General features: G+C 39.4%; 1 protein-coding gene across 3 annotated transcripts in view; it reads right to left on the reverse strand.

Annotated features, from left to right (window-relative positions):
* MCEE (methylmalonyl-CoA epimerase) overlaps positions 1-13,342 on the reverse strand; it is a 28,174-nt gene extending 14,832 nt beyond the window's left edge. The window contains exons 1-2 of one of the 3 annotated variants that reach the window (XM_043984320.1): positions 13,173-13,342; positions 5,072-5,412 (exon numbers count right to left, since the gene is read on the reverse strand). In XM_043984320.1, the coding sequence (XP_043840255.1) occupies positions 5,072-5,412; positions 13,173-13,227 (396 nt within the window). In that variant the 5' untranslated portion in view covers positions 13,228-13,342. The remainder of the gene's footprint in view (positions 1-5,071; positions 5,413-13,172) is intronic. The other 2 variants (XM_043984322.1, XM_043984321.1) reach the window with 2 other exon arrangements.
* Positions 13,343-13,397: the final 55 nt, after the last annotated feature.

Here is a 13,397-nt window from a genome sequence, read left to right on the forward strand (position 1 = left end):
GTTAGTTGCAGCACCCTATGGAAGTCTTGTCATCTTTTGTAGCTTTTAGCTTTACAAGAGAAATTTCCAATTCATACCTATGTTGAGTGAATATCTAAATTAATAAAATAAGTTTTAATTGCATTTGCACCAATGACAAGTTACCATAGCAACTAAGAATTGGGGGATTCTGTCTAAGCCCTCAATAGTATTTCAGAGTGCTACTTATTAATTCTAATCCACTAATTGCTTTCAAGATTGTTGCACCAAGAAATATAGAGAATAGTTTCTGAAGTTTTAATATTAGGTGATTAATAAATCTGAAGCATGATTAAAACATTCCACTTATGATAGAAAAAGATAGGGAATATAATGAACTTTAAGGATCACTTTGCTCTTAAATAAAGAACAGTTTAATGGAATTGGCTTTACAAAGAGAAAGGTGCCTTTGGACTTTGGCTAAAATTGATATTGCCATCTGAACTGTTTCTCCTCCAGTCTTCTACAATGACTCTCTAACCTATCCTTAAAAACAAAACAAAACTATCTCTAGACTCTTCCTCCTTGGGATATTGTCCTAGCTCTCTCTTCCCCTTCTCAGCCTTCTAGAACAAGCTGTTCATACTTATTGCCTCCATCTCCTCTCATCATGGCCTCTTCACAGTTCTTTGAAATGTGGAAATTGAAAGTAATAACTCCAAAGTTACCAATGGTCTCTCAACCAGCAAATTTGATGGCCCTTTTTCAGTTCTCTACTTCTCCTCTCAGCTGTTCTTTCTTTCTTTCTTTCTTTCTTTCTTTCTTTCTTTCTTTCTTTCTTTCTTTCTTTCTTTCTTTCTTTCTTTCTTTCTTTCTTTCTTTCTTTCTTTTTGTGAGGCAATTGGGGTTAAGTGACTTGCCCACGGTCACACAGCTAGTAAGTGTTAAGTGTCTGAGGCCAGATTTGAACTCAGGTCCTTCTGACTCCAGGGCCAGTGCTCTATCCACTGTGCCACCTAGCTGCCCTCAGCTGTTTTCTTCTGTCTGGGTTTTCATGACTGTACCCTCTTAGTTCTTCTCCTACCTGACTCTTCCTCAGTTGCTTTTGCTGGTTTATCATCTATTTCAAGCACCCTAAGAGTGACTCTCCGAAGCCCTTTTCTTTTTTCTCTCTACACTGTCTCCCTTGGTGACCTCCTTGGTTCACATGAGTTTATGATCTTTATGGTTATGACTCATATCTATATATTCGATTTTAGTCTCTCTCCTGAACTCTGTATCATGAGAGACTTAAAGGAAAGTTTGAACTAAATATCCAACAGGTACATTAAACTCAATGTGTCCAAAACAAAACTCACTGTCTTTCCCCAAAACCCACTCCTTTTCCAAGCTTCCCTATTTCTGGAAAGGATAGCATCATCTTTGCAGTCAGCCAAATATGCAACTTTAGAAGCAATCTCAACTCCTTATTCTTCCTCACCCCATTTATCCAATTAGCTGTACAATGGGTAGAGCACTGGGCATTGATTCAGGAACACTTGAGTTCAAATTTAGCCTTAGACACCTACTGGCTGAGTCACCCTGAACAAGTCACTAAGCCTCTATTTGTCTCAGGTTCCTCATCTGTAAAAAACAAAAACAAAAACAGAAAAATAATGGCACATACCTCACAGGGGTATTATGAGGATACAATGAGATAATATTTGTAAAGTGTTATTAGAAACAGGGCTAACAGCTCAAATAGTGTTGTGTAGCTCTAGTGTTAGCAGTCCTAGTGTTGCAGCTCAAATGTTAGCAGCTGTAGTGTTGCTAGCAGGTACCCACTCAAAGAATCCAAGCAGGTAGCAGTCAGTGGGTGAAGGCTTCTATATTCATCTTCATGAAGATGGGCACTCTTCTGAATGTGCCAGAGAGTGCACTGAAGTGAGATCCCTCACCTCTATTTATACCCCTCAAGAGGTCCCCTCCGACCAAGCACATTAAGGCATTTTACTATTCCTCATTTACATACTTCCCCCTATCAACATAAGGCCTAACAATAACTAATCATATTGTACCAAGTGGACCAATCACATACTAGAAACTAGTCAGGTGGAACTAGTGGACCAATCAGATTTTAAAATCCATGATACGAGGCCTTAACCTATTCTAGGCAAGAGTGTCAGCTCCTCCTCAGAACAATGCTGTGTTAATTTATATAACTCTTCAAGAGAGAAAACCTGACTTAGGGTTTGACCAATCAGATTGCTCCATTTATCGACCAATCAGATTGCGGCCTTAGGCCCCAAACCTATGCTGGAGTAAGAATGCCCCCATTCCCCACTAAACAGTTCTTGTGGAAACATAACCTTTCAAAACAAAACTCAAGTCAGGGCTTGAGCTCCAAGTCATGTGGGGATCACCCCCCAGGCACCTAAAGGTGAACTCCCAGTCCAGCCCTTAATAGCCATTTTCTATGGGGTAAAAATATTGAATTAAAATATTAAGATAGTTTCATAGATTGTTTCTACTCCCACAAAACGCAGGCCCTTCTTCACGCCCTGCTTGGGCCTAAGGCCCAGGAGCCTGGGCTCCTCAGAGCCTCGTGTGCCAGACGGCACCCTGCTGGGAGGTTTGGGCAACAAAGCTGTAGGGCCTGAAACCAGACTCACTCTCTGCCTTTAGGGCTCTGAGAAGAGTCCAAATATGGCCTTTTCTCTCAGTGCTTTGCAAACCTTAAAGTGGTATAGAAGTATTAGCTATTATTAAATCATGTCTTTTCTATTTCCACAGTATCTCTTGAGTCTGTTCCGTTCTTTCTACTCATATGGTTGCCACACTAATCTAGGCCTTCATGACCTCTCACCTGACTTACTGCAATAGCTTCCCAATTGTTCTCCCAGCCTCATATCTTTCCTTACTCCAAACTGCTCTTCACAAAGCTGCCAAAGGGATGTTTATAAAGTACAGATCTGACCATGCCACTCTCCTATTTCATAAAACTGGAAGGCTCTCTATTAGCTCCTTTATATACACTGTGATGTTACTGTTTTCACACACACACACACACACACACACACACACACACACACACACACACACACACACACACACACACACACCATGCACACATGCATGCCATCTCTCATTTTCATTCTTTTTACACTGGCTGTCTCATATTTCTGGACTGTGTTCCCTCCTCACTTTGTCTTTTTAGGATTCCTAGTTTCATTCCTTCAAGACTCAGCTCAGCTTCTATCTCCTGTATAAAATTCATTCAAATTTAGATGCTAATATCCCCCTCCAACTATGTTGTATCTATTTTGGGTCTCTCTCATATGTCCATGTTGTCTCCCATAGCTAAACTATAAGCTCCTCAAAAGAAGAAATTATTTCATTTTCATTTTTTTAAATCCCCAGTCCCTTGCACAGTGTCTGATACAGAGCTAGCTAGGCACTTAATAAATGTTTGCTGAGTGATGCACTCAATTGCCTATATAAAACTGTCCAAAATACCTAATTACATAAGCTAGGCTCATATAACTGAAGGCAAAAGCGGTGAAATGCTGTTCTAAACAATGTGAATTTGAGGTTATTTACAGTCACATCTCTCCTTTCTTGTCTAGAGGTCAGTTATTCACCAAAGCTTAGATATCTGGAATGCAGCTCAAATCTAGAAAGAAACTAAAAAAGTTCTCTCAGGATCCAAAATATATTTCACAAAGTCCTTGTACTACATGAATACTTTACTCTTTCCCCAGAACCAAATTAATCTTAGTTTAAATGTAATTCAAACCACTTGACATTCTGACTTCCCAGGTCATTGCAAGTAAATTTGATTCTTTGGCTACCTAGTTTATAGGGAATTGGAAGCAGTATATCAGTCAAGGTGAATCAATGAATGGCTGATAATGAATGAAAAAATATTTATTAAGTGCTTATTCTATGTTTAGTATTGTGCTAAGCATTGAAGATACAAACAGGAAAGCAGTACAAGTCTGTTCTTAAGGAACTCACATTCTAATTGAGGGAATCAACATAAATTACTTCTTTGTTGTTCATTTTAGTTGTGTCCAACTCTTTGTGACCCCATTTAGGGTTTTCTTGGCAGAGATACCAGAGTGGTTTGCCATTTCCTTTTCCAGATTATTTTACAGATGAGAAAACTGAAGCAAACAAGGTTAAATGATTCGCCCCAGGGTCACACACCTAGCAAATTTCTGAAGCCAGATTTGAATTGAGGAAGATAAGTCTTCCTGACTCCAGGCCTAGTGCTCTGTGCCACCTTGCTGCACTATTGCCTCAGGTTAGATGTAAGTACCTGGAGGTCCTTATGATACAACAGCAGGTAAAATGGTAATACCAAGAGGTCTGGAGGTCAGAGTAGATGGTAAAACCAAGTGTGGTAGAGATGCTAGAGGCAAATAAAATGAAAGTTTCTAGAAGCAATAGCTGACAGTAAATGAGTCAGCCTAAAAGGTCTGCCTTTGCTTTCTGTGTTAGTCATAATTGAGCTATCTTCAGTGACCAATCCTCATCTTTGTAGGTTTCACTAGTTTTAAAATTCTTCAATATAACTATATAATCCATTCTAAGACCTGAATTACAGGAGTCATCCATGAATAAACCTGAGATTCTTTTGGGTTATAATTAACCTATATTCAGATTCAACATTTTATTTTACTGTATTCTTGAGGTTCTGAAAAATGAAGTCTAATTAAAATGTGACTCTGTCCTGTGCCTCAAAAGTCAAGTCTTATCTGAATATAAATATAAATAAGACATTCTGTAGCTCAAGGATTTATAGCATGCATATCCTTCTTGAAAGGCTGGAGTTTTTTTCTGAGCATTGTTACCAGATACAAATCTTATGCTAAAAATAAAACAAACCCTTAGGAAAAGAAATGATTTAAAGAAGAGTCAGCTGCATTTCATTAGAAAATGGTGAAAATATTTTAATTTTTTCTCTTCTTAATTTCTTGAGGACAGACTGCTTATATAATGTTTTTGTAATATCATCAATAAAATCCATGAAGATTTCTAATAAATGTTTATTAAAGATGCCAATAGTGCTAGAAAGTCAAAGATAATTATAGAAAAAATATTTAAAATATTAGATAAGTAATCACAATACCTCGATGCAGATATGATGCATTCCTCCAGCCTTGTTTTTCTGCAGAAAGCCTTCAATTGGACTTTGGTTTCCCAATGGATGCAGTAATTCAAGCTTGGTATTTCCAAGTTCCACAAAAACAACAGAGACACCATGTTCAGGAACAGGGACCACCTCACTTACCTGGGCCCCTAGCATATTCTTATAAAAAGATTTGGCCATCTTCAAGTCAGGTACTGCAATTGCTACATGATTTAATCGACCTAGATTCCACAAAACTCCTGGAACATTCTCAGATAAAAGATGTGACCCTGAAAAAGGTCTTACTATTGGAGTGAGAGTTTGCAGTCCAATGAAAGCCCCTGTGAAATTGAATGATAATGGTATAATTCATTTGAAAATCAATGTACAGCTTTTCAACTTTTGCTAAAAATCTAAATACTCATAATTTAGTGTACTATTATTATTTTTAATAATATAGACTATTTAAAAATATAAAAATAAGAGGAAATGCTTCTATCTTCTCCTATGAATAGCTAACATTTTTTTGAAATTATGAAATAAATTCAGATAAGGTAAATGAAGAATTCCTAGCATGAATGCTTAGCTTTGTCCATTATAAATATTATTGTAACAGAAAAGTTAATTTTAAGCTTCACTTAAGACCAGTAAAAAAGGAGACATATTTCATAATCATTTGTACTAAGTGATAAAATTTAAGAGACAATTACATATTTAAGTAAATAGTATTTTGGTCACCCAGTAATCCTACTCTAAATTCTGCATTACAGTGTAGAGTTAACCCTGGGTTGTAATGGATCTGATTTCAATGGTATAGGGAACTCCCAGGAAAGAAATGCCTTCTACCAATGCAGATAAGGATTTGCTCTATAAGCTATAGTTTTATGGTTACCTGGAGTCTTGAGAAGTTAAGTGATTTTCCCAGAGTCACATAGTTATGTATTAAGGTAACTGGGGCAGCTAGGTGGTGCAGTAGATATAGCACTGGGTTTTGAATCAGGAAGACAACTTCATGAGTTCAAATCTAATCTCATACACTTACTAATTGTATGATCTTGGGCAAGGCACTTATTAACCCTGTTTGCCTCAGTTCTTCATCTGTAAAATGAGCTGGAGAAGAAAATGTCAAACCACACCAGTATCTTTGCCAAGAAAATCCCAAATGGGGTCATAAAGAGTCTTGACTTGTCTGAAACAATCTAACAACAACATAATTTAAGGAATTAAAACATCAAATAGTAGTGGGAATTGAGTGAACACTGATTTCATCTTGTGACTCAATTCTGGAACTAGCTTAACTCCCTTTCTATTTAATTATGGGTCTAGTCCTATTTCTGTCTTGTGAGAAAATTTTAGTCAAAATTTCAAGAAAACTTTATTGCATTTTTTGAACTTAGCTCTGTGTGGCTAGGAAGCTAAACCACCTCTCTCCGTTGCTTAGAGACCCTTAACTAAGGACCTAGGTTATGCTGACCAGAAACCCAGTCAGATCCAAAGAGTGATGCAAGGAGTTTTCTCACAATTGTACATCTCACGTGACTTATATGTCTTATCTGAAAATTGGCCCCATCCTGGTCAATCACTTATGGTTTCTATATTCCTTTGATTGAATACAGACACATGGAGAGAGTGGGACACCTTTTTCTGATTTTAGGGAATTGTATCTATTCACTCTCCCCCTTTCCCCCTTGGAAAATGCCTAATCTTTTTATCCAATTAGACATCAGATTATTCCTGGTTAATTGTTTTCTTTTAATTAATTGGTCTTATTTGATTGTATTTAATGCATAAACGTCTGTGTCCCATTGTATTCAGGGTCCAGTGCCAAAGCTGAGGAAGCCTGGTCCTGATTTATTATGCAATTGGCACATGTTGCTTAATAAATGAATATACTCGGGGGCAGCTAGGTGGTACAGTGGATTAAAGCACTGGCCCTGGATTCAGGAAGGCCTGAGTTCAAATCCGACCTCAGACACTTGACACTTACTAGCTGTGTGACCCTGGGCAAGTCACTTAACCCCCATTGCCCTGAAAAAATAAATAAATTAAATAAATAAATAAATATGCTCAGAAGCTCCAACCTTTGTTTCCTCAGTTATTTCATCTTTCCCTGCCATAGTATCCAAGAAGGGACTTGAACTCAGGTATTTCTGACTGAAGTTGGTCCTCTATGATGCCACGCTGCCCATCAATATAGTTTGCTGAATGGACGAGTCTAAACTCTGCCTGGTCCTAGCAGTATGTCTGATGTCCTAGGAGGAGCCCGGTGAAATTCAGAAACACTAATTACCAGGTTGGCTGCAGTGTGATTACTCTGACAGCTAGGCTCTCTTGAAGACTATCTCCTAAACTGTGACTGTACTTCAATCTCTGTAGGTGAAGGAGACCATACCAACAAAATCACCAATCCTTAAAGTATACTACATTTCACCAACAGGCATTAAGGTATGGAACAAGAAGAAGAATGAAGTATAAAGCCTAATAGTTAAATTTAAACATGACAGAATAACCGTATGTATTGAAGCAATCTCCTTCCCTAAGAAACAATTTTACTTTTCTCAAATTCTATGCTTAAGCTCATTAAAATGAATACTCTTCAAGCAATACCAAAAAAAAAAAATCTATGTTCCATCCACATGAAATTAAGTTGGAAAAAATAGTGAATTGAGAAGAAAAATAAAATTTAAACTGAAGATCATAGGCAACACTAAAACTATTTATCAGAATTTCCTCTAGGGTGGCAGTTATTTTTTGCTCCACTTGCACCCTGCTAATTGAAGGATAAAGGATACCAATGTGGCAACTAGCTGTGGGACAATTGAACACCTATCTTCGAGATAATTTTGCTTGGCCCGTGCTTGGTCCCTGCACAATGATGACACACAAATTCGTGAAGAGATAATTATGCATTCTTAATGACCAAACAGGCTTTTTGGACAGATTTAGAAATGGAAGAGACCTTAGATATCAGAGCTAGCCAATGCCTCAGGTGAAAAAAACTGATGCCCAGAACGATTGTGATATTTCAAAGATCACATAAGTTCTAAATAGCAGAGCTAGTTTTTAAATCTAGTTCTCTCACTTCAAATCCAATGAACCCCCTTTGTATATTTCTGAAACACTCCCTCAGCTATTTGTTACTGAGGTTTGTTGTTCTTTAAATAACAAGCTTTTTTAAAAAAAAATTTAATATTCATGTCACATAAAGAAAATAATCTAAAATTAAAATTATGGTTGTATAAGGTTGAAGTATCATCTAGATTATGAAATTTCAATTTATGTTAAAACAAAATTTAGCATGAGAAAAGACTAGGCAGCACTGATCTGTTGGGGAATCTTAAAGAAAAACACTTTGATAGTACACTATGTAATTTATCTACTGAAGGAAGCAAAAGACTACATTCTGGCCAAATTTTGGGTCACAGAGAATTTAAGGACCCCAGAGTTAAATTCTTTTCTCTTATTAACATTGTGCAATGGAACTCTGAGGCTAAAAAGCACTAAAACAGAATGGGGTATTTCTTACATTCCATACTATGTTCTTTAATTACTGAATTACCCAAAAGGGGATCATAATGGTCTTCGTGGAGAGAGCACAAAACAGCCATTTCCCAAGGACAATGGCCCACTGAAGCGCTGGTGTATTGGAGTTTTAAAGTCAGTCTTATAAATATATGGACATATCCAATCAGGCTGATATTTTCCACTACATTATCCTATGGAAGATCGCATGTGCTCTAACTTTACCTGCTAATATTTATATCAAAGGAATAGTAAAATAGAAAGCTCACATACAATGAGAGGATTGGATAATGTGCAGTATTATTTGTAGTAGCTACAAAATCGGCTCATGGGGGCAATGGACTGGTAAAAGTTCTTTTTTTTTTAACTTAGCAGTCTCCAAAACTGTTCATAATACTGCCTTAGGAAGCTCCATACATCTCCCTGGGTGCCTCGCCTCTTCATTTAATGTTAGTCACAAGTAGTACTAAAAATCTAGTTCATGCAAGACTGGATTTCACATCATTATAATACATAATTGAATCAGTTCTAAATGATTCCTTCCTTTCCCAAATTTTTGTGTATTTTGACCTTTGCCACACACTTAATCACATCCTAACTTCTATGACAGTTTTTTTATGAGAAGCAGCATGGAGAAGGGGACCTACTGCTGGATGGGGGTCAAGTCATTCATAACATAGTATAAAGGTTCTATGTATGGAACTATAAATTAGTCAGACCAACAACTAGCTGTGATTAGTAGGAGTCAAGACTAGGATTTTTTTATTAGAATAAAATAATGAACAAGATTTTAAAAAGGCCATTCTGAGCAGGAGGGAAGACCCGGAAGGGATGAGCGACACTACATAGATTGTAGCAGAAGGACACAGCATTTAGAGAAGGAAGAAGATGCAGAAGGTAGGGAAAGGGTTTAAAGAAAAAAGTCGACATACTTTACAGTTTTACTTAATGCTGTGGGGCAGTAGGTCCTATACTGACAAATATGGTAATGTTTTACATAATAAAAAAAATAAAGAGAACAAAGATGGGGGAAAAAAAAGAAAATCAACTCATATAGTGCCTGTGGATGCCAAAGCCTGAGTCAAAATTGTAAGACTACTTTAGAAGATTGCCAACCTCAACCTCACCTAGGTTGGCTCAGGTCTCCAGTTCAGTTCTATGTTTTCCTGTCAAAACAACAGTTGTAAAAAAAAAAAGGGGAGGGGACGGCTAGGTGGCGCAGTGGATAAAGCACCGACCCTGGATTCAGGAGTACCTGAGTTCAAATCCAGCCTCAGACACTTGACACTTATTAGCTGTGTGACCCTGGGAAAGTCACTTAACCCCCATTGCCCTGCAAAACCAAACCAAACCAAACCAAAAAAAACCCAGTTGTTCCTCTGCTTGGAGGAGTGAAAAAAGAAAAGGTAAAAGAAAAGCAAAAAGAAGAAGAAATGCACATCCATTTATTCCAGAAATATTTATTAAATGTTATGTCCAAAGCATTGTCTTTCATGCCAGTGAGGTATTCAAAGACCTCCTTAGATACATACAGTTCCTACAAAGAGCTTATATGTATCCAAAGAAAGTTCAATAAAGAGGTCCGAAGTGATTTGGAAATTCAAAGGAAGAGCTGCTTAGCTGAAGAAAGCAAAGACATTTTCACAGAGCATGGTATCTGGGCTAGATCTCAAAAGATGGGTAGGAATAACATGTGTGGAACTGGCAGGGGAGGGCATTTTAGAGAGCAAGTATAAGCAAAAGCATAGAGAAAGAGGGAAAAGCTCAGACGATGGATGTTAAGTCCAACTTGACTGAAGTTTCCTTGGGGTGAGTGAAGACAATGTAAAAACCAGTCTACATTTATTCCCTCAACTTCCACTCCTTTCAACGTTTTTCAATTCCTCTGCAAAATGGCTTCTGACCCTAATATCCACCTTAAATTGCTCTCTTCCAACGCTACCAGCAAAATTAGAAGGCCCTTTTCTCAATCTTCAGTCTTCTTGTTCTCTCTATAGCATTTGATACTCTCTCCATCTGTTTTTTTGTGTTTTCTATCTTGGTTCTCCTCCTGTCTGATTGCTTCTCACTTTCTTTTGCTGCATCACCCCCCATTGTAGGTATACCCAAGGCCTGGGCCTGGGACCTTCTAATTTTTCTCTGTAGTCTCTCACTTGGTGACCACTTCAGTTTGATGGGTTCAGGTATCATCTCTGTGCAGGTGACTCTCAGCTAGCTCTATAGATCTGGCCCTAATGTCCTGAGCTTTGGTCCCACATCACTAACTGCCTACTGCCCATTTTCATCTGGATAGCTCATGGGTATCTCCAAATCAATTATCAATTATGTTCATTATCTTCCTCCCAAATCCTACCCCCCTTGCCAACTGTCCTATTCCTGTTGAGGGCATAATCATCCTTCCAGTGACCCAGGTTTGTAACTAGAGTGTCATCCTTGACTCCTAACCCTTCCTTGTCCCACATTTCCAATCAATTGCTAAATTTCTATCCTTACATCTCTTGAATATTACCCCTTCTCTCTACTTAGGACCTAGTTCAGATATTCATTTCCTCTTCCCTGGACTCTTACAATACCCTAATTAGTCTTTCTCCACCCCAATCTGTATAAAAATACACAGAACCAAAGTGCAGGTTTTGCCATGTTAGCCCTTTACTCAACAAATCCAGTGTCTCCCTATAACCTCTAGGATCAGATATAAATTCTTCTGCTTGGCATTTAAAGTGTTTTACAATCAGGCCCTTTTCTCTCTCTCTCTCTCTCTCTCTCTCTCTCTCTCTCTCTCTCTCTCCAATCTCTTTTCATAGTACTCTCCTCCATGTAATCTACAATCCAACCATACCGGTTTCCTTGCTATTACTCACATGATATTTCCTCCACTGTCTCTGTGCTTGGCAGTTACTGTCCCTCATGTTCTTCCTCCTCATACCTGTCTCCTGGTATCACTAGTTTTCTTCAAGACTGGGCTTAAGCACCTCTTTCTGTATTCTCGTCCCTCTAGCTGTTAATGCCTTCCCATTCAAGGCTGCTTGTATCTGCTTTATTTGTGTTTAATATATACCTACATCTTTCAAGTGTAAGCTACTTGAGGGCTGTGACTGGTTTGTTTTTCTTACTGTATCACAGCTATTGCCATGATTCTAGATTAACAAATTCATGATTGATTGAAAGGGAGGTGGGTCAAAGTCACCCCCCACCCCACCCCCTTGAATACCAGGCTAAGCATGACCTTTATTGAGAAGGTAATGGTGGTGCCTTTGAAGGAGACCTGCTTTAGGAAGATTAATTGGGCAGTAACTGGTAGAACAACTTGGAAGGGGAAAGAAATGGAGGCAGAAGATAAGTCAGGAGGCAGTTACTAAACTGTGAGCTCCTTGAGAGCAGGGACTGTTCTTTGCCTTTCTTTTTATCCCAAGTGCTTAGCACATTTGGGGCAGGTAGGTGGTGTAGTGGATAAAGTACCAAGTGCGAAGTCAGGAAGACTCCTCCCTAGTTCAAATCCAGCCTAAGACACTTACTAGCTGTGTGACCCTGGGCAAGTCATTTAACCCTGTTTGCCCTCATCTGTAAAATAGGGATTAAAATAGCACCTTACCTCTTAGAGCGGTTGTGAGGGTCAAATGAGATAATAATTGGAAAGCACAGTGCCTGGTACATAGTAAGCTCTCTGTAAATGCTGAGTGTTCCCCATCATTACTGGACATAATCATAAGCCATTGCAGGTGTTTTATAAGTTTTGATTAAAACTGAGCATTCATTTTACTGGAGTTTTTAAAAAAGAATCATTTTTAAAAATTCAATTTCGATTGAAAGAACACACTTTGACCTCCTTCTCAAATGACCTTTCAGCAATTTACTTAATGTCCACCGCCTCCTGGGCACAAGTGGCATTACCCTGTTGGCCTCCTCCGAAGGAAGGACCCCAGTGTCCTGTCCAGGAGTTTTGAATGTATGAAGGGAGGCTGTGTCCCCAAGTAATTTCACCTCTCCCTAACCACCACCCCCTTAAAAAAAAAAATCCCAGTTCAATCCACGATTGCTGAACGATGATGAAGGACTTTAAAATGTTTAGGTTTCAAGGGCGGCTAGGTGACGCAGTGGATAAAGCACCGGCCCTGGGCTCAGGAGTACCTGAGTTCAAATCCGGCCTCAGACACTTGACACTTACTAGCTGTGTGACCTTGGGCAAATCACTTAACCCCCATTGCCCCGCAAAAAAAAAATGTTTAGGTTTCTTCGAGTGGGTTGAAACAGGGGCAATTTTGCTCGCGGGTTCTGCCTAATACCGGGGAGTCCGGGGTCCTGGGTTCGAATCTAGACTCAACACTTACTACCTGTGTGACCTTGGTCTTCTCACTCTTTCTGAGTCTCAGTTTTCTCCTCTGTAAAATGGGGATGACTAGACGATCCCTAAAGTCTCTTCCAACTCTAAACCTTTCCCTTCACCCCCGCCCAGTTTGCTGAAAGACCCCTGTCTATAGTCTGCTCCCTGCCCAGAAACAGGCAGCTATCCTCAGCCTCTGACCTGCCCGCCCACCCCACGCCCTCCCGGGAGCTCTCACTCGAGCCCAGAGGTATTCACCTGCAGCCCCTGCCGCAGCTGACAGCCACCCGACCACCTTCTGCACATGCGCCATCTTCTGAGGGGTTGGTTTGTTGAGTGAGTGGAGGAGGCGGTGGCTCGCGCGCGGCCCCGGGATTGGGGCAGAGGTGCGTGCTTTAGAAGACAGTGGGGGCCGGGGTGAGGTGAGGGACGTTCCTCAGCAGCGCGTGCTACTGCTGCGATTGGTCGAGAGACTAGGAGGGA

The sequence above is a fragment of the Dromiciops gliroides genome, chromosome 2, assembly GCF_019393635.1.
Source record: "Dromiciops gliroides isolate mDroGli1 chromosome 2, mDroGli1.pri, whole genome shotgun sequence".
Classification (NCBI taxonomy): domain Eukaryota; kingdom Metazoa; phylum Chordata; class Mammalia; order Microbiotheria; family Microbiotheriidae; genus Dromiciops; species Dromiciops gliroides.